This window comes from Aedes albopictus, chromosome 3, assembly GCF_035046485.1.
Source record: "Aedes albopictus strain Foshan chromosome 3, AalbF5, whole genome shotgun sequence".
NCBI lineage: Eukaryota > Metazoa > Arthropoda > Insecta > Diptera > Culicidae > Aedes > Aedes albopictus.
The window spans coordinates 109405166-109428006 of record NC_085138.1 but is presented as its reverse complement, the minus strand read 5'-3'; the positions used below and the strand labels follow the sequence as shown (position 1 = coordinate 109428006).

General features: G+C 39.6%; 1 protein-coding gene across 1 annotated transcript in view; it reads left to right on the top strand.

Moving 5' to 3' along the window:
• The first annotated feature begins 375 nt into the window (after positions 1-375).
• Positions 376-22841, top strand: part of LOC109414777 (choline-phosphate cytidylyltransferase B) — a 42882-nt gene continuing 20416 nt past the window's right edge. Inside the window, exon 1 of the mRNA XM_029875734.2 lies at positions 376-1071. Within this exon, the coding sequence (XP_029731594.1) occupies positions 1012-1071 (60 nt within the window). The 5' untranslated portion in view covers positions 376-1011. The remainder of the gene's footprint in view (positions 1072-22841) is intronic.

Genomic DNA, 22841 nt, shown 5'->3' with positions numbered 1-22841 from the left:
CCACCATCGAGAATACCAAACTTCTTTTCGCCTTCTTTTAACGCTGACGGACGGCATCAGCGCACTCAGCAGTCCATGATTAATCGCCGCGTCGTCGGCGATCAAAAACGGCTCCGATGAAAAATTGCATCTGACGGACTAGTGATACTCTTCGCCTTCGGTTGAGGAGAGAAACCCAAAACTTTGAAAACTCTCGCGCGTGAACTTGAAAATGCGGACACATGTTCGCTCAGCGATCGCTCTTCACGCGTGTCGCGTGACTCGTGCGTACCGACATCCTGCTCACGTCGTCGTGGTCTTGAGCGCAGAGTGTGTGGTTGGTTTGAATTTTCCTTGGCGGTGGCGAAATCATCGCTGCTGCTAGCTGGTCTGCTCCGATTCTCTCTCGCAGCGCTCCTTCCATTCAGTTCTTGCTTTGCTGTGGTCCGGTTCGGTTGTGAAAACTAATACCTTGCGGAAGGAAAACGCTCCTAAGGTCTAGAGGTGGTTGTGGTTCGGTTTCGGTTAAGTCAACGCTCTTGTTCCGTAGCTTCCGATCCGGGGCGTTGGAAGTTAGTACCCGGGAGTGAGTGAACTTACGCGATATAGACATACCGTGCGCTGGTGGCATCAAGGGGTAGGACACGTGGCGCGCAACCAAAATTTGAGGATTATTTTCGAGGAATCGAAACTATCTGAATAACTCATGATCCAAGTGCACCGTGGTGATATTAGAGGGTGACATTTTGTTCGTAGTTCGTTCATACCCTCCACGAAATCGACTTTGCCGATTTTTGTCGTGAGTGCTGAATTAATAAGTGCAACTCGAGCAAGACAAAACGGAACGGAACGTTTCGCATTTCGCATTTTCGGGGGAAGTTCCTATATATTTTTATAACGGATTTCGGCCGGTTGCGCTCTAGTAGTGACGTGAAGCGCAAAGTATAGCGCAAAACAAAAAGAAGTGTGTGCAAAAAAGTTACTTGGGAATAAGTGAAACCAGCGACGACGTCGACGACACAGGAGGAAATCATGGCACCAAACATTGTCGAGCCAAGCGCACCAATAAAGACTTCCCTCAACGATATGGATGTAAGTGGAGCATGGTTAATTTTTAATGGGCGACTAGCTCTTAAAACATAGGGTTTGGTTTTTGCAAGGATTCTATAATTAGGTCGTTGCAGATAGTAGTGGAATTCATCTAGCCCGGTACAAATAGACTCGCTGCCAGCTAGACCATACATATATTTGGATCGATATTTTCGCGCTGTGGCGCCACGTCGCAATTGGCAATTCAATTATGCATCCCACGGCATCAACAATCAGCTGGGAATATTCGTCCTTTTCGGCCGAAGGTTATTTGATGCGCGGGAAAGTGAAATCGATATTTATGTTATAAAAATTGAGTTCGAGGTGTGAATAATTGATTGTTTCTGTCGATCTTCGAGCCAGAAATTCCTTAGCTTGTTTTTCAAATTGTTTGAAAACAATGAATAATCAATTTTAGAAGAATAGTATCTTCCTGATAAAAAGAGTTTTGATGTAATATTTTTGCACTAATCGATAGCAGGGTGTCTACTACCTGAAAACCCTGAAAACCGGGAATCACTGGGGAATTTTATTTAACAGAGGAAAACCTAAAATACTTTGGTAATATGTCGAATACTTAGGGAAACTTTGCATCGATAGAAAATAAAAATATTGCGTCGTGCGAAAAAAAAACAAAGCGAACTTTACTTGAAGATCTACATAAAGATCAGAAACACATCACATCAGAAGAAAAGTCCTCAGTTTACTACATTGTTAGTATGAAAAAAAAAGGTTTTCGGATATGTAGTGTTTACTTCTTTTGAACTTGAACAGTCAAAAAAAAATTTTGTTGCAATGCCGAGGATAAAGACGCTCTAGATTTCTCCGGATAATTATGCGAAAAGCAAGGTTAATCAAGAAGGCATCTATAACCATGCTAGTGGAACAAGAGTAGGGTTTCTTTCTAGATCTAGCAGATATATCCATCATGTCGGCGATTCCTATTAGATATAGCAAATTCCAAGTGGACACGGTTGACACTCTTCTTTGAGGATTTTTCCAGAAATTATTCTTTAGACTTTTTTAGAAACACATACCTTTTGGAATACCTCACAGGATTTCTCACAAGATTACTGCCTTTTTACACATCATTTTCTTGGTATTCCTTTTCATTTCCTCTCAGAAATTCTTCCGGATTCCTACCGGCATTTTTCCAAGGTTTGAACAAATATTTCCAGGATTCCTCATTGAGAACCTTCAGCCGACCTACTGATACCTTCCAGTGATGGCACAAATTTCCCAAATGGAGGAGAACGTGCCTTTGGAGCCGACCTACTGATACCTTCCAGCCCAAGTAATAATTTCTATGCTTTCTACTCTTAGACATTATTTATGAAGGTTTTGTCATTGATTTGGAAAACCCTTTTGGATTTAATTAGGCATTTTATATTGTAAAGCAGTTTTAATAACACATGCAACGTTAAAACACTCTGTAGACACATACAAGTCTCTTCAATAAAACTAGTCTGCTTGCCCTTTTGCCAAGCAAAACTTTTATTCTAAGCGGGCTGTTAAGAACGTATTCAGATTTAACCCTAAAACTTGATTTAAAGCCGCTTGCATGGTATATCGCTACGGTCCTAAATGCAGTCTATTAGCATAAAGTCATAATAAAGCAATCTTAAACCTTGTCGGAATTTCTAGAGTAAGCAAGCTTAGGAATATTGCTGCTATGCGTTCTTATCTCGGAAAATAGATTTGAAACGAACGACGAACAAAAACGTATGATTTCTCTCTTCACTATTTGAACTAAACACCTTATTTCTCTTTATTGTGCTATGTCACACTATATACCTACCTAACACTCGAGCAGATAAAACAACAGTTTCAAAATATGTAACACGAAACACCTCAGAAAAACTTGCGAAAAAAATTGGACTTTCTGTATTTTTATTTTTACATAGTTGACGGCTATCAGCCAGCCGAAGGGTTTTTAAGAACAATCAGTCTGTATACAGCTGTAGCCGCCTTCCTTAGAACCAAATAGTGTTTAGGTAGCGCAAATAATATGTGCTTAGTAGAAGAGCCGCATATGCTGAGGGTGACGGGTTCGATTCCCGGTCGGTCCAGGATCTTTTCGTAAAGGAAATTTCCTTGACTTCCTTGGGCATAGAGTATCTTCGTGCCTGCCACACGATATACACATGCAAAATGGTCATTGGCAGAGGAAGCTCTCAGTTAAAAACTGTGGAAGTGCTCATAGAACACTAAGCTGAGAAGCAGGCTTTGTCCCAGTGAGGACGTTACGCCAAGAAGAGAGAGAGCATATAGCCGAGGCGGTAAACGCACGGGTATTCAGCATGACCATGCTGAGGGTGACGGGTTCGATTCCCGGTCGGTCCAGGATCTTTTCGTAAAGGAAATTTCCTTGACTTCCTTGGGCATAGAGTATCTTCGTGCCTGCCACACGATATACGCATGCAAAATGGTCATTGGCAGAGGAAGCTCGCAGTTAATAATTGTGGAAGTGCTCATAGAACACTAAGCTGAGAAGCAGGCTTTGTCCCAGTGAGGACGTTACGCCAAGAAGAGGAGAGGAGAAGAGAGCGCATGCTGGGCTTTGCTTCGTATTTCTTAAGAACAGCAACTCCAGAATATGTTGCTTATACACAAACTGATCTTAATCAATCACAATCAAAACCAAGAGGGTTTAACTTGACGGTATTTCTGGTTGCAAATTGTGTACGCCATATTGATATTTTAATTGAGATTTGCGTGCATAATGTTGTGGGCGGGATTAATATTGTTATTTTTGATATGATAAAAAACCACAAACTGACGAGGCGCTTCATACATTTAGTATTAATTTTCTCATGGTTTTATCAGAGCTGTTAGGATTACTAAGCTTCAAAATGAGTTTTATTGTTTTGATTATAACAACAGCTTGTAGGCAATGAAAAAACTAAAAATGCTACTTGGGAGAATTGCTGAATTCCGACCGATTTCTCCTGGATTTTTTCCACGAGAATCCTACAGATTCTCTTTCCAGAATTTCTTCCGTAGGGTTTTTCGGCTTTGCTATTGAGATTTTCCCGGAGTCTTTCCTGCGTTATCTCTCAATCGGAGCGTTTAGTACGGTATGTCCACGCATCCTTCCTCCCCTGTAGATTCTACAATTGCCTCGATTTTGAAGAATTCTCACTAAAATATAGACAGTCCTAGAATCATCTTTGCGGTAAACACGACGCAGTAGGCCTGGCCGCTTTGATGCTTGTATCATATTTTTGATATGCTGCAAGCATCAATACTGACAAGAAAAATTTTTGGGCGTAATCTAACCTTAAATTTTTCCAGGATGCTTTCTTGTACTGGCTGCGTTTGTGTTAGATTAGATTAGATTAGATTGGATTAGATTAGAGATTAGAGTCTTTCCTGCGTTATCTCTCAAACATTGTCGCGGAATTTGTGCTAAAGTTTCTCTCAGGATTTCTCTTGACAGCTTTCCGCGATTAATTCCGGTGTTCCTCTTGGGACTTCCCCAGGAAATTCTCCCAGAATTTCTCCCAGAGTTTCTGCAGGAGTTTTGTCTGGGATTTCTACTAAATCTCCTCCAACGATTTCTCAAGGAGTTCTTCACGAATTTTCTGCAGGAGTTCCTCCCGAGATTTCTTCCGCAATTTCTCCTGTAATTTCTTCAAGAAATTTTTGTTGGCTTTGCTCTAACCGGGATATTTTCAAAAAAATCTCGCGAGGCATCTTTTGGAATTTCTCCCGGTTCTCTTAGAAGATTGTTTCCTGTGTTGGTTCTGGAATATCTTTAGTTTTGCTGGAATTGTTCTAATATTTCTCCGGAATGCCTCTTGGGATATCTGCAGACGTCGATATTTCTCATGAAGTTTGTACATAGTTTATTTAAGAGCATTTTACAGGTTTTTCTTCGTAGTCGTTTAGATTTCCTTGCAGTTTTTTAGTTTGTTTTTAGCTAATTTTCTCAGGGTTATTCCCAGAACTCTTCCCGGAATCCCTAACGAAAATTGTCTCAAGATTCTAAGTGCTCCTTCTATTCCTTGTTTATTAGTTGCTTTCAAAGTTCTTGCAGGGATTTTCAGGCATTGTTTTTTAATGTCTCCTGGGATAACTCACGAAATTCCCTGTGTGAAAATTCTGGAGCAACTCCGCAAGACCTATTCCAGTAATGTCGATAGGAACTTCGGAAGAAAGAGAGAGAAAAAAAAAACATAAAAACTGGGACATCTCTGGAAAAAAACTTTTGGGTTTAATTCCGGGAGGAAATATTAAGTAAATTCAAGGAGAAACTCTGAAAAACTCTAGTAGAAATCCAGTAATTACGGGTGAGGTGAACTCCCGCGCGCTGATGGAAAGCTCTCTGGAAGAAACCCCTGGAAGAACTTCTACAAAATCACGAGATAAACTGTATGGAAACTATCCCGGAAACCACTAATTCCTACGGAGTGTTTGAGTGCATTTTGAAAGGATCTTCAGAAGGAATCCTGCGAGAAACTTTAGAAGCATATCTAGAAAACCTCTGTATGAAATCCTGGAATTGTCCCAGAAGAGTCCTCGTGGGAAACTTCTGCAGAAAATCTGGTAGAAATTCCAGTAGCAACTCTCAGATATCCCGACAGAATAACCAAACAAATATCGGAAGGAACTCCTCTCTCCTCTTCTTGGCGTAACGTCCTCATTGGGACAAAGCCTGCTTCTCAGCTTAGTGTTCTATGAGCACTTCCACAGTTATTAACTGAGAGCTTCCTCTGCCAATGACCATTTTGCATGCGTATATCGTGTGACAGGCACGAAGATACTCTATGCCCAAGGAAGTCAAGGAAATTTCCTTTACGAAAAGATCCTGGACCGACCGGGAATCGAACCCGTCACCCTCAGCATGGTCATGCTGAATACCCGTGCGTTTACCGCCTCGGCTATATGGGCCCTATCGGAAGGAACTATTTATGGGAACAAATACGTAAAAAACCTCTGCATGGAAGTTTGGGAGAACTGGAGTAAGCCAGAAAAAACTTTGCCTAGAAAATTACTCTGAATTCCGCTACAAATGCCAACCAGCATTCTTTCTTGAGTTGTTTTGAGGGTTTTTCAATTTGATTCCCAGAATTCACAAATATCTTGAATACCTACGTTGCGGGGTGTTCCTAGCAATTTATCCATGATTTCTTACAGATTTTTTTTCCTGCTCTCACAATTTATCCCGCTAATCGTGCTTGAATTCTAAAATTTTGAACTTTTTTTTTCTGAAATTCCTTCCGAACTGCTTTCCGAAATTTCTTCTAGGATTTCTTCATTATTGCATTGTGGAATTAATCCCTTTAGGAAAATTATTCTTGGCAGTTTCTCTAATCCCTTCCGAGACTACTTGTTAAAGTACGGCATTTCTCTGTAGGTTGCTCCAGGTATTTCTTGCGATTGTTTTCTCCGAATTTCTACCGGAATTTGTTCCAGATATCTCAAAGAATTTCAGCCGGGGTTTTACTCAGATTGATTCAGAGATTTCTCTTATAATTTCTGACGGATTTTCATAACTAGAGAATATCCAATGAGGTATTTTGATAGAAATTTCGGGAAAAACCCTTTATTTTTTCTCAAGGAATTCTGGAAGTAATCCCGGAAGAAACTCCAGGAGATATCCCGGAAGGAACTCCATCAGAGCGCAATTCGAGTACATACAATCTTGCAATAGATCCAGGGAGATAAAACTGGTAGAGAAGCTCTGGTAGACATACCGGAGAGACCTCTTAGCGAATTGCAGAGAAGAACGTCTCGAGGAACTCGGAAAAACTTTTGGAAAATTTTGGATTAAATTCGGGGAGATACTCGTACATTACGGAAAGAGTTTGTGATCTCGGTACGGATTTGACGGTTTTCAAAAAGATACTTCTGTAATAGCGCTGAAAATGTCATACCTTCGACATCCTACGATACCCACGTGGGGTAGCGAGCTACTTGAGCAGTGGTCGGTATTTTAGGCACTTTTCACTGTAACTCCAAACCAATTAATTGACTTCCCTACCTCTTCGAAGCTTTCTCGTTGTATCTTGTCCAGTGTGTGAAGAATACAACACCGCAAGCAAAAAACAAGCAACAACGAAGGCGCAACAGCAACGCTTTGTTTTTTCGTTAGCAGATTATGACAAAAATCGCTCCTGATTTTGTTTGCAACAAAACCTATCAGAATATTTGTCTCGCATCTTTCAATATGTGATTCTTGCATTGTTTTACAAATGTACATCGACTTTGTGCTAGGCAAGAGTCTGATTTAGACCATTTGCTTATGTAAACATTGACGGGAATCGAAAATATTTGTAGAACCCTTGGTAGAACCTCCGGAATATCGACATACCCACAGTAAGTAATATTTGTGTTATTGCCTTCACCGTATGATAAGCGTTTGTTACGAAGCATGTTTGTTGCCAACATGCATGGCTTACAACAAAGCGTTCGTTCTTTCATACAAACGTTTTCGTATTGCGTACCCTGATCTTGTCATTCTTCCAAAACACCACCCATCATAGACGTAAATAATACAGAGAACACAGATTTCTGAGGATTGTCAAGGTTGAAATTGAAAGAATCTTCCAAGCCTAGGCCACGCTAACGCTAATAAGGGAACTGCGGGCATAACGCCCCCGGGGGCAAAACGCCTTCACGTGATTTCATCATATTGTGGAGGTTTTCTTTAGATGTAAGCAAACTAGAACCAAATCTGAACAGGTTAAGCCCTAGAACGGATGATATTGTCGAAGGAAAAGCGTGAAAAACGACGATTTTCCACATTTGGAAAGATTCCCTTATTTGCAGCGCACAGAACTTAAGAAATTCCACGCTGATTGTATGGAATCAACCTATCAAACTACCACGCGCCTCCTACTCCTTCATTTGCTGCTTGGAAGAATTCGATGGAGCCCCTTGGTATTTCACAACAAGTCAAAGCGGGCAATGCCAGCGGGCGTTTTGCCTCACCCAAAAAGGCGTTTTGCCTCCTACAGTTTTCCGGCACCTAAAAAGTAAGTGTTTATTTGAATGGTAAACTTTGTGGGCACGCCGGCCAAAAGTTCAAGTCTCTTAGGTAAGGGAATAAACTACTACATAAGGCAAAACACACCCTTAAAAACAGTATTATTTGAGGTTTATTACCGCATATGCTTTGGCGGGGCGTTATGCCCCTCTTTCCTCTTCTTTTCTCCGCGCCGAACAAATCGCTCCAAGTAAGGAATCTAGCCTCTCTAATGCCACTACATACTTACTTTTCGCGTCGAATTACTCCCGTCAAGGAATCTTCTGAAATTATGCGATATAATGCTTTTGAATTTTCAAAAATTAGTCTGTTTAATGCTACTATTTACTTTTTGCGTCGAACAACTCATCCCCTGAAAGGAATCTTCCGAATCTAGTCTTTCTAACGCTACTGTTAACTTTCCGTGCCAAACATTCTCTCCCACCGTGAAAGCCTCCAAATCTTACATTTTGCATCGAATAACTCTTCCCCGTCTAGGAATCTGCCGAAGTTAGCCGGTAAAATGCTACTATTTTGTGTACTATTTACTTTTCGCACTAAACAACTCACTCCCTGGCCTGGTAAAGAATCTCTCTAATCTAGCTTTTCTAACGCTACTGTTTACTCCTCGCGTCGAACTATTCACACCCTCTCCAACGCTATGAATATCTTTTCGCGTCAAACCTTCTTCTTCGTCGAGAAACCTTCCGAATCTAGCCTATCTAACGCTACTATTTACTTTTCGTGTCGAACTACTCACATCCGGTAAGGAATCTTTCGAATCTAGCTTCTCTAACGCCACTGATAACTTTTCGCATCAAACAACTCACTCCCGGCCAGAAATCCAACTCAATGGTTTCATACCAGCCACTTAAGTTAAAACAATAACTTTGAAGGCATTAATCCCAAGATACTTAACCAATTGCTTCCGAAATCAGTGACGGATTTGTAACATGAATCTTGATTGTTTTACGGTAAAGGTACTTGGTAGATCCCATGGAAAGATCGTTGCCATATTCTTTTTAAACTCATACTTCACAGTGCTCGTGTAAAAATCTTAATGAATAGCTGGCCTGTAGTTGATTTCCGGTGATTACCTTAGCAATTTTCTTGTCAGATTGATAGTGAGCTTTCTTGTGTTTTTCCCGCATTTTCAACTAGATGTTTAAGGAATTGTGATAAGGGTATTTATTAAATGATTCCCTGGCGAGATTATTTTAAGATTTTTGAGAAGATTTTTGGCAGAACAATCTTTTTCGACATTTTGGCAGAACAAATCTTTTTCGACATTTCTTTTTCTTCTAAAATTCTTAGTTTGTTACAGCCGAGATCCTAGGTAGACTTCTACTGTAACTATTGATGAATTAATGAAAATTTGATTTGTTTGTTTTTTGAAGAGATTCTTAGCTGATATCTCCGAAGATCGTCGGAATCCCTGGCGCTACGGCTTGATGATGGCTGAAGAGATTATGGGTGAATTAAACTGAACTTGAGCTTAACCTTGATTGAGCGCCCGTTGTTGCTCATCCAGTATCACCAGATCAGCTACATTCTTACAATAAACCAATAATGACATAGCTGTTTGGTGCTAACAGGCATCTTCAGTGTGTGAGTGTTGGTGATCTTATATTTTTAGGCGAAAATGGCATCTGCTATACGTGAGTTTGCTGATCAATGTGGGTCGTTAAGTTCTCTGCACCTGCACAACGTCACGTTGATATCGGAGTATTGTTGGGAAATGGGTATTTTTGGCAGATGGTTCACGCATTGGTACATGGAAGCCAGGCGTAAAGTGATACCTAGTTTGTATGTTGACAACTGTGAAGATTATGCGTGGCATTTTGCTGGGTTGCATAACTTGTAGGCGTTATATAGTAGATTGACACTGTTCTGTGGAAGTTATAGAATCTGTGGTCGAATTACTCGCGAATTTCAGTCAGAAAATCCCCGAAAGATCCAGTCAAAGTAGCATTTAACATGTATAAAAGCAAACATTGGCGGGGCGTATATTGGTCCCACTTTTTTCATTTAACACTACATACGATTCTGTGTTGGCTGGGGACACACTAGATGAATCCCCCATAACAAACCTTGAAAAGTGCTGTGGATGAGTTCAGAGACAAATCCTTTGAGGATTAGTTTCTTTTTTAATCTCCGGATTGGTTCAAAGTAAAGCTACAAAACCAAAATTATCAGATAAAAGTTTAACATAATGGTTACCTGAAGCCTTTAAAGTTCAGTGGACAATATTTTTTTTTCATTTACAAATAATAAATAAATCCTTACTAAAAACTAGCTACCATGATATAACGACGTTGATGGAAACTGTTTGTCTATATATTTTTCTATCTTTTTGCTCTCATATAAAATCACGGGTACTGGCTGTCTTAACCAACTATTTTTTTTTTTGCTCAGAACATGTCATATCTGTCCTATTTACTCACTCCTTGCGCCTCTACCTACCGTTCTTAGGTTTTTTTAAATACATTTGTTCAATAATTATGGTTGAAAAATAAAATTAACCAGAAATTCTGTCGTATGATATCTATGAAAATTTCACCAGAAATTGATCCTCCAAATTTACCATAATCCAGCAATTGTTTTTATAAGACACAATACCGACACTCCTTTGTTTTTTTTCCCTACAGAGACTTGTGCAAAAGAACATGAACAACTCTGACAAAAATTTCGGTCGAAAGTCTCAAGTTACACATACTCCTCTCTAGGAGCCACCAAAAAGTCCCATAAATATTCTAGCAAAAAGAAACATGTGTGAAGAACTGATAGAAGTTGTTACATGAATTACGATAGGAATTGTTACAGTTATTCCATTTATCGTATCACTATCAAAAGTTGCCCAGAATTACTCTGGATTTCTATTTTCGATTTTTTTGAGGTTATTATTAAAATGCTGTCAGTTTAAGTTTTTGTATGAATAATAATCAGAGTATCCTCAGAAATTGCTAAGTATTCTGCTAGGTGTTTCCAGTGTTCCTAGAATTCCTAATAATGAAATGAAATGTAGAATACCTTAAAGAAAATTCAGTAGCTGTACCAGAAATTTCTCTACGGAGCCACCCATAATTTACGTAAGACATGGTTTTGTATCCTTCTATCGCACGATAATGCGGAATGCAAGCCCTTGTATGTACATTGTCAAAATTCAGAGATCTGAATATCACCAGTAGAAAATTTCTCGGTTTATCTCCAAACTATTTCGCTGTGACATAAGTTCCGTGTACATGTTTGAAAGCATAACTAATCTCCTTGATATATGCATTTTGATATTGAAAATGGCTTACTGAATCAAAATACATAAGCAACAGATTTCAAAAAGTTGCTTACAGCTTTCGACGGTTAACTAAAGCCTGTATCCGCATTAATCGGGACACAGAAATATGGCTGCAACCCTGCAATATATACAACAAAATTGCTCAAATTTTGCCTGATAATATCTCAAGATGTGTTTATTTCACCTGCAAAATTTCAATTGAATCGGTGAAGTATCTTTTGTTGTAGCAATGAAACAGTAGAACGCGAGCAGTTGAATTTTGTACAGCCCCTGGTTTAGCTTGTCAGCGCTGTAACTTTTGAATTTGACAAAAGAATTGGTTGAAATTTTGAACACAAACCTCTCAATATACATCTCTTGCATAGGCAAAATTTCAAAAAAAATCGATGCATTATCAACAATGTTATAGCCGAAACATATATTGGGGCTAACCGTGATTTTAGCCTCTCAGACAACAATTAGTGAGCACCCCTTATTGTTTCGATTGTATTGTTGAAAGTACTGCACCAATAATCACCAAATTTTGCAGGAATAATATACACATAATCAACTACCTTCTGTGAAAATTTCATGGAAATTGGCAGAGACATTCAAAAGTTATGAATGGGCAAACATCGCACATGAAAAACATGAAACATTTTCATTAACACTATCCCCTATCAACACCATCTTTCAATCCAATCGATAAAAGTAGATGAAATTTTGCAAGAAAGTGTCTCTATAAGTATCATAACTGCTCACGAAATTTCATAATAATCCTCACAGAACTTTGAATTGTAGCGGAAAAGAACCATCTAGTACGCGAATGAAAATTGGTGATGATTGTACAAAATCTTAAAAACCACGTCTGTTTGTTTCTCAGCCACAGTTAAAAGTAATGCATCGATTTTAATGAAATTTTGCACAAATAATAAACATAAATCAAACAGTTCTCAGTTAATTTTTGATCAATTTTCATCGATTCAGTACAGAGTTACTGCCATACTTCTGTGTCCCGATTATTGCGGATACAGGCTTTAATCCCGCCAATAATACAAACCAATCCAATCAGTTGTTCCATTTTGTTTCAATTCTGGCTGTATATTTCGGCGAGAACTGCGACAATGTGATAGAATTTCCTATCTTGTATTCAATATTTAAGCTATAATGCAACGCTTATCTATCAAGTCGAGTCAAGTACAAGACACTGAAGACGTCTTACAGTTGAGGTCGACAAACGCATCTGTCAAAGGATGCAAAATCTTAGTCGATTTAAAAGGAACAGTACTCAACACGATTTTCTTTTTACTTGTTTTCGATTTATCCGTTTAATTTGTTTATGATATGAACACTAACCGACTTTGGTGTTAGAAACTCTAATTGAGGTATGCTATAGGTATATCTCTTTAAGTTGAATGACGTGTTACAATCGGAGATCGAAATCATCAGCCCAGTCAAAACATGCCGAGAGCAAAGACTTTTCCGAGCGAGAGCATCGACCCACATTCCTAGTATGCGACGAACCGCTGCTGCGAGCTGCGACATCCGCAAAAGTCGCCCTCTCCGGAATGTCTCGCCAGCTCCGGAGAAAAACATCCGAGATAAAATCGATTTTCTCTTACCAGGAATTTCACAAGTCAAACAAATAAACGGATGGCTCGACGTCAAAGTTTATACATTCGAGAGTCACGCCACTTTGGAACGAACCTATCTACTTCTATTTACACAAACTCACTTTCGTTATGTAAACGCCTTGGCTCATGTGTTGTTTCCAAAACAGATTGATAGCTTGATTGCTCGAATCCATCTGACTGACGGACTGACTGACTGTACCAAGTGCAGCCAGCCATCAGGTCGTATACCCAAGAAGGCACCGCAAACTGGAGCGTACGCGAATTTGTGCAACCTGACAGTACCAACTACCAACGGTAAAGCACAGTAGTAAACGCAATGTATGTGGATGGTGAATTCCACTGAAACGGTTGCGGTGCAGAAAGCGACCTAAAAGTAACATCGCGGTTTAGACAAAACACCACTTGCGGACGACATGACAACAGACGATGATCGCGCCACTATTGTGGTTTACTGTCTGAATACTTCTTTCTGGCGCAGGATTTCCAATGACCTACAGCAACTGGAATGACCAACACCATTTGGTCACCAGCCACAATTAATGCAGGCAGGGTTTCACCAGAACTGTGTTGACGACAGACGGGTAGAAGGATAGGCGACGACCGTCCCGTCGTCGTCCTCGTCAACGGACGACGGCGGTGAATCATTATTGAGGTTTGGGAACCGAACCATAACTTCTGATTGGATTTTAAATGGATGTGATAGTGGTATTTACGATGATAAAGCTTGAAACTAATTGCTGGTTTTTGGCCAGCAAGAAAGAAGTCGATCTTAAAGCAAGTCTTGGAGTGATCGAGAGTTTATCCTAGATATTCTCAACACGGTGTTGTTTAATATCTGTGTATTTGGAAAGGTGTTCGTTGCCTGTCATTGTTGTTTGGCGGCGATACACAATTCATAGGAAATCGGAAAAAGGTGTTCTGGTAAATTACATAAAAACTTATTCCTGGAATGTTTCTAGATCATGGTTTCCCAAACTATGGGTCGCGACCCCCAAGGGGGGTCGCCGGCCTTTACCCAGGGGGTCGCGAGGGGCAGTAGAATATTTTACTGTAACAGACAACAAATGACGGAATTTCTCTGGTGGGTCGCGAAAAGCACGTCTGCAGACAAAAGGGGGTCGCGCACTTGAAAGTTTGGGAACCTATGTTCTAGATTCCTTTCTATCTCATTACTGTAGGTAGGTAGCAAGATCAAAATTTGATATCGTAGATTTTACGCGTTTACAAGCATATTGTTCATATACGGAAATAAATCCATCAGGCACCTATATGCACATCGTATCAACTAATCTCACGCTAGTATAGTGTTCAATTGTGCTACAAACGCATTGAGTCGAACTTCCTTACGATTATGATTTTGTTTTACGATCCGTTACCGTGCCGATACTCGATAGTACTCATTACCCAGCCCATCGACCGCATCCTCACACATCCGCACCGAACGATGATCCAAGATCCGATCTAACCGTACGTACTCCCATCATCAGTTCTGCCAAGCACGCCTAAGGTTTATTGACTCTGACTGGCCGGCGGCGGAGCGATAACATTTCAGCAACTAGATCTTAGATGCTAATGACTTCTGGCTCTGCCGCCCCGCGGTTCCGCGGTTCCGCGGTTCCGCGCGCGGGTGCTCAACTTCCCAGAACTTTACATAATGCTTCACGAGCGCAATTCGATTCGCGAAAAAAGAAACCTTCGCTAAACTGCTATGAGTCAGCAATCTTCGGACTGCTTTCATTAGGAACTACTACTTGACAGGAAGAAAAAGCGAATGCCTCCGCCTCTGTGTGGTAGAAACAAGGTTGAACAAACAGTCAGTGTAGAATGCGATCATCATCCGAGTCCGCGTGTGTCGTCGTCGTCGTCATCGGTTCGGACGTCATGTTTTCGAGATGGAGGACGCACGAGATCGATTGCTTGCGTCAGATGTTTTCTTGGTTTGTGCTGGTGCGATGCTGCACCTCCCCGAAAACTATCGATCTTCTAGCTTCGCGCATTCGGATCAGTGGCCTTTTTGGTTAGAAACGTTGCGCTCATGTCCGCACAGTTGCGTCATCCTTGCACTCTTCGCATATTGTTTTTTGCATGAACAGTCGTTCAATGGTCAAGGCTTTTCGTCAAAAAAGTCAAGCTGCTCTGTCAACGGCAATCATGGGCAGCTCCGTGAAGGATCTTATTTTTGGATGTTTAAATTGCTCGTGCTGAATGAACATTAAAATATGTTTGCTGGTAATTGGCTAATTTTGCTGAATTATTCTGTGTTGATCGAGGTTTTCAAGTCATTTGAAAAAAAAAAAAAAACTTATTTTAGTGATCCAATTCTAAGTGGATTGATCATTGAACCGTTCATATCAAAAGTTGCTTATTATCATATCCAGAAGCTTCTCCGAAGCAGCCGTATTGTTGAAGTTTTTGAAAAAGTGCACGAAATCGAAAAAAAACCGTTCACTGGTGCTGTCTTGTGTCGCCTGCTATTACCAATTTCATAAAACCTCCACATACCGTTCCGATCCATGCGTTTCTGCGCTATCAGTTTCCTACTGTAGTTTCTGACTGAATTCGGCAAGTCTATAGTTTTCCAGTACGAAATTGCAATTAAAGTGGGCTGTGAGACCATTTTTACAAGAGTCCTGTTCTGAACTTATTTTTGCTGAAGCTTAGTAATTTTATGCTAATTGAACCAATTAATTGCAATGTACGTCTCCTTCAATTCAACTAGTATTGGACGAAACGCAGTAGATCATAAGCTATGAAAAAAAAAACTGTACGGTTGATCTATCTCTACAGTGTCGGACAAAGCAATAAGACCGCCTACCGTTTTCCAAACAAGTCGTGAACAGAACTTAATCAATTTGATAGGATAGAAATCTACTTCGTCTGAAGCTAATCAATCTCAATTTAAAAGTTTTACTTATGCTCAATAGCATTTTGAACACATGAGTTGATTTATACTGCGAAGAATTTGACCGACTTTTCGAATAGACAGCTACGATCATATCATATTTTTTGATAATCCTATGTATCGTAGTGCCACGTAGAAAGTGTGACGGGAATTGAATTCATACTGTGCCCGACATAGACGTGACTTTGATTAGCAGAATAGAGTCATTCAATGATTTTTCGAGTAATTCAATGATTGAAGTAGACGCATCTATTAAAAGCTCTAGTATCTACAATTCAGAAGTAGTATGATGATCTTACGCGACTTCCCAAGAAGACGAACTGAAGCTGGAAATTTTTCTGATTCGAGCGGTAGTAGCCTAAGATGTATCCTTAAGGCGAAACTGGAAGCATTTTCTCATTTTTTCGGTTTATGATTTTTTATTAAATAACGAAGCAATATTTTCAAAATCGGTTTTCGTGCACATGTAGAGTATGGATCAAGGTATCTTTAGATTGTTATCCATTTTTGCAGAAACCATTTTTTTTGTGAAATTTTGTTCAAAAATGGTTTTCACAAAAACGAAAAACATTTTCCACTACAAAAAAAATCTGAAGATACCTTGATCCATACTCTACATGTGCACGAAAACCGATTTTGAAAATATTGCTTCGTTATTTAATGAAAAATCAAAAACCAAAAAGTGAGAAAATGCTTCCAGTTTCGCCATAAGTTTGTTATGTCAGAATAAAGAAAGTCCAAGCGTAAAGCACACGTATTTCTTTGTAACTTCCTGCACACGTAAAAAAAATTAAAAAAAAGACGTGGACTAGATGGATAGAATTCGAGGGACAATTATTCAATCTTAATATTTTAGGGAAATGGTAGGTGAAAACATAAAAGCTAACTATTACGAATTGGCCATTGAAACCAAACTGACCATAAGGCATTGGGCGAGGTGCAAGAATAAAGCATATTTTTATTTCACAATTCTTCCGTGTGCAGCATAGTTGCACGGATTACTTTGTAGTCTTTGACAAAGTTTTTCGGCACATAAGACTATATTTCTAAACTACAATTCATATATTTTTTCTATATTCGATGAAACCAGGAGTGACGCATATGATACTTCCATTATTGCCCGGCAGGACACTTTCCAGATTGACACATTTTCCGGAATGATCCGTCTTACAGAAATACGTTCATATTAAAACTAAAATAAAGTTTGTTGGATAGGGTGTCTCTAGCTTGTATGGAATAAACCACATCTAGATTGAGTTTAAATAAGGGTGAAAGTAACATGATCGCTTTCTCTTCATCGACTCTCTTGTCTTTTTTACGTTTGGACGCAAGATTGCATCGCGACCTAACGAGACACTTGTTAAAGGACAAACGTCTTGAATTCCCGCTTGAACAGAGCATCAGAACTTCAGACGCACAAATCTCAAGAAGCAAGCTACAAACAACAGTGCATTTCATTATTCTGTTCTTGCTCACTTGTAATAAGCTTAAAATAAAATGATCAGGTGCACTGGTTTTGTTTACGAAGAGATTTGTGCGCTTAAAATCGTGAGTGGGTGCCAAAGTCGGCCATTGTGGCGGCCATTTTGAGATTCTAACAAGTCTGTCCTTAAAAAAAAGCTATAGCTTAGACAATACATGTCTGTTCAATGAGATTTTATTGCTATTGTTATTCCTTTACATGTCAAATGTTAAGCACCACCAGATGATCTACAGATAATATCTTTTCCCTGTAGCTTCAGATGAATTTGCGGTCTTTGACAAAGTTTTTCGGCACATGTAAAGCTATAGTTCTATATAAATAATCGGTTATGAGATTCAAGAAAAAGTAGTGCCCCTAACGAGAAAAATTCAAAAAACGAATTTTATTGGCGTTTCTCTGTGAACTTAATACTACTCAAAGAAGAAGGGAGTAACGAAAGTAATGAAAAGAAACGGTGGATAGAATCGCAAGTGTGCGACGAGAGAAATTGAATAGAAGTTGAAAATTAACAGAGGGTCATAATTGAACAACACAATCACAACGACGACCCTTTTTGCCTAACGTCCTGGTTTTAACCGGCTAGGTACTAGTAGTTCGGAGATGACTACAAGCCCTAGGCAGGCAAAAAGATCGTGGTTGTGATCTGTTAAATGTTGTTCGGCTTTGCTTTCGGTTCTATCGATCGGTGACACTTGTTCAGTTTCATATCGAGTTTCATATCGAGCGAAATGATCGCGAAGAACTCACATTTCAAGAGTTTGTCGGGAGTGAGATTCTTTGACAAGTTGTAGATTCCCTGATTATTCTATAAGTTTTTTTTTAAATATAAATAATAATAAACCAGAGAAAAACAAGCATGTTGTTTTCCAATGAATATATTATTCAAAGTAAAAGAAAACTATTTTTGAAACTACCATAATATTGTAGATGTCAAACTGGACAACAGTGTTGCATTTGAACGCGATCAGTTTGCGTTCATGTTCAAATTTGGCACGCTGCGATCAAAACGATTTGAACATTGTTCAGTTCAAAATTAGGAACGCGAGCGAGCTCGAAATTGAACGCACCTTGAACAATGAGCCAGAACTGCACCAGTATAATGCCACCATGCTAACATGATACCCTGGTACCCGCTAAACTGAAAAGGTCATATTTCTGCCATTTTTTCGCCAATTCTAGCAATCTTGGGCTCATTGGATTCAGAATCTGACCTTCTATTGTGAGGGGGAACCGGTCCGGTCACTGTGGATTGCGGATAATCCGTATTTCGGTGCAGAATCTTAATGCCCGATGCCACAATGTCCTAGGTCGTATGGCGCATTTTTTCGTGCAACAACAAGTGTATACAAATGCGTCACAAAGTCCTAGGAGAGAAGGCATATAGGATATGGAGACGCATCCAAGCTTTTGGACGTTATTTCGCATAAAAACGCGTCATAAGGACCGGGGCGTTGTCACCCCGGTCCATTCGATCCGCTCCCTTCCCAACCCCACAATGCAATGTATGTACGTATTACTAATATGGTATTATGTGGTACAGTAAAGGGCCATGTTCCATGAAGTCTTATTTCTACTTATTTCTATCTATTCATATTGACATTAGAACATTTAGCCGAATGGGGATCTGAACGGGCGTTCTTGAGCAGTGAAAAGCTCTGACACGCAAGTTCAATGTTTACTGCGTTCACGTTCAAAAAATTGAACGCGTTCAGTTCATTTTTGGCTCGCGTTCAGTTCAAATGCAACACTGCTGGACAACCCACGTCAAAAACCTGAAACGCTTGTTATTTCAATAAGATTTCCGATTGAGGAACAATAACACAGGATTGTAAAAACAATCATTCATTCGCATTGTAGCCAAAACAATGACAAATTCCTTTTGACTTCATGTCAAACATGGTTAATTTTACCGTAAAATTATTCTGCGTGTTCAGAAAAGCGATTCCAATATTTCCTTGTCCTTTTCGGTTTCCCATTGGTTTTCCCAATGGAGTTCCTTCTCTATGTGTTGCACTATTGGAAAGCATTGCAAATATTCACGTGCCCGGTGCATAGAAGAAATGAAGTTTTTTTTTCCTAGTCCTACACTTATCATGTATCTTTCCGCTTGATTATCTCTTGGAATTCCATGAGAAGTTATCCAATAAAAAAGTTTCTGATCTGTGGGATTACTTTAAGAGGATCAAAGTGTGCTGTGCCAAGAAGCGGAAGCAAAATTTTCTCGTTCTCTCAATTTTGCCCCGTTCCAATTCAAAATAATATGGAAATTGAACAGTGAAAAAATCGGAAGTTTCTGCTGTCGGAGCTACTTTTGCAGTTTTTGTGTTCGAGCACTGTTTCACGACATTATCAAGTCAGGAGGAAGCCGCTTATTTGGAAAATTATCCAGAAGTTGCTTCTAGGAGTCGCCCTGGTACTTCCTAAGAATCCTCCAGGAGTTCCTTCTGTTAATCATTCAGTGGTGCCCTCTGGAATTCCTTCACAAGTTCCCTGCAAGAATTTTGCAGAAGTTCTTTCCTGGAATCCGCCAGCAGTGTCCTGTAGAAATCTCCCAGGGCTTCTTATTAGCATTCCTCAGGAGTTCTTTAAGAGAAGCTTCCAGGAGTTTTTTTTTTCTAGGAATGTTCCAGGAATTCTTTCTGGGAATATTTCAGGAGTTCCAGGGGAACTTCTCAGCATAAATTCATGGATACCTGGCTAGACGATTTCTGTAGAAACTCCTAATGCATGATTTTATGAAAAAAAAAACCCTAGAAGAAATGCATAAAATAATCTGGAGGAATCCACAGAAGGCATCTGTGGTGGAATCCCCAGAAGGAATTCCTGGAGTAGTCCTTAGTTGAAGTTTGTGAAGGAATCCAAAACAGCATGTTTCTGAGTTGGTGGATGGATTTCGTCGTGTAGGTGAGTGTGTTTTGCGCGGTGGTTAGACTCGCTCGCAGAGTCAATCATGCTGATGGCGGCCCGTCGAAGCTGTCGTCAGTTGCTGGATGGATTTCGTCGTTTATTGTAAATATTGAGCGACTACCGATTGCTTGCTTTCCGTGTGAAGCGAGCAATAGCGCTGCAGTCTGCTTCAAAAGGTCATATTAGTTATCAAAGTGAATCCAGACTCAACGATACCTTCCCGATTAACAAACATTCCATCCTGCAGCTTTTGGTGGAGTCGCAGCGGTAAACGCGGTCATTCACAACAAAGGTGGCTACTAACATTCCTTCCCTCTCCCAAGCTGACTGCAAGGACGTGGCTGGCGCCGTTATTGTACCGTTAAAGAGAGCCTCTGGCGCGTGCGCAGTGAGAATGTTGACCACTTCCAGTCAATTATTCAGTTGATTCATTGTGCAACTGTCATTGGTTCGGGTCAATCACGGAGTAGCAACCATAGATATGTGCAGTCAGTCTAAGCTAAGCTAAGCTAATCCAAAACAGCATATTTCTGTAGAAATCTCCTGTCGAAATTCCTGGAGAAATGCGGAGTTTCCGTTTCTGGTGTAATCTACAGATGGAGTTCCTGGAACCTTCAGAAGGAATTTCTGGTGGAATCCCTGGATTGAATACCTGGAGGAATGTACTAGTTTTGGTTAAACTTTCAGTGTTGACAGAAATGCAATTATATGTTGTCGAAGTCGGAGCGAAGCAAAAGCGAATCACGCATGTTTGGCATCACTGCAACTACAACATAACATTTTTCTGAATTTCTTGAACAATTTTCTTTCAACAAGCTCAAGGATAATAGTAATTTATGCAATGATCACACTAGAATATGATCATTTCCATCAGTACTATCATGTTTCGCAGTAGTTAAAGTGCTCCAACATACTAGACCCGACGTTTGGAACAAGTTAGCTGTGCTAAAACCGGCACAGTTTTGCAAGCTCTCATCGTGAAAACGGTGCAACCAAGGTAGAAACTCAGATTGTTGAACAAATAATTATTGCATTGTGCTTCATAATGCAACCGTTATGAGTAACTTTTCCATTTAGTGCGAAAAAGTAGGCCGTTTCGGTACAAAAACGGCGTAAAATAAGAATTGATAGTGCCGAGTTGCAAAAAATGTGTATATATAATTGTTTCAAAGATATAAACTAATGAAAAAAACATCTTTGATTTATATCATACTAGCTGTCCCGGCAAACTTTGTCTTGCCAAGATGTGGTGGTTTGACAGCTGTTGAGGTCATTGCTGCATGGCACTCTAGATTGGTTTCATTTCGATCGTGTCGATTTTCTCTCCAGCTGATGAAAAATCAGCACTCATCAATTTCCTTAATTTATAAGGGGATTTTCGTAACTTTTTCTACTTATAAACATAGCCGACATGAATACGAATCAAACCGTGCAATAATCATGCTGATCGGTTCATCCGTTCGGGAGTTTTGTTGCCTCAAAGGAATTTCAAACTCATTTATATATATATAGATTGCTAAAGACGAGGGATGGTAACATGGGCCAAGGGGTGATCAAATCGGCGCCAAAATTTAGAACTTTTTTCATCCATTTAACCCGGGAGCGGTCGCGTCGTGTACTGAGTACAAGCACCGTAAAAAATGCACGCATGTGGTACACAGTGTGAGCGCGGCGTCGCTGCAGGTAGTCAAAGACGCGACTGCTCGAGGGTTAAATAAAACATTCAATAATAATGAAACACATGATGGTCGTTAACAAGTTTGATGAGCTCATACAATGGGAAATAGTTTTCTGTACTATTCAGGAGGGAGCTCACCATTAAAAATAAGAAATAACAGCATAGTTTGTTATGTTCCTTATATTATGATTTCTTGTTGGAGATCAGCTCAAGGATCAGCTTGTTAAATCAATCACCTAATGATTAACGGGTGCCGTAATCGCATGTTATAGAATAGGATAAATTTAGTAGCGTAGGATTACTAATGACATTGTTACTCGGCTACATATTCTAATAGCTACAATATCTGATTACCGTAATTTGGGGTGAAATTGATCACTCTTTAAAGTTTTCGGCGTTCAATTTTTGAATGATTCATCGATATTTCTGAACTTAATATTTTGAAATAAATCCGAAGATGAATATGGTAGTTACCATTTTATTGTTAGGAATAACTTAAAAACATATTAGATTTAGGTAACCCATATTGAAACAAATACAGAAAATTTGGTAAACTTTTATGAAATCTCAACTATTTACATCATATGTCACGGAAATTTATACGTTTCTTTCGAACAACGACAATTTGAAGATGTCTTCCAAGATCTCCCAATCATTATTTATCGCAGAAATACGTAAGGTTTTATATGTAAGGTTCTATTGCTCGTCATGTAAGGCCAGTAGTCGAAAAAATGCACCACTAAAAAAATGTATAACTTTTGATTGAACGCATCCACACAGCTGATTTTACCGTATAGTATGTGTAGATGATGCCATGAAAATTTCATAAAAATCGGTAAAGTATTGGCAAAGATATCTCAGACGCAAAAAAAAAATAGATTTTTAAAATTTTGTGCACCACTGTAAAACATGGTTTTGGCTACAACTT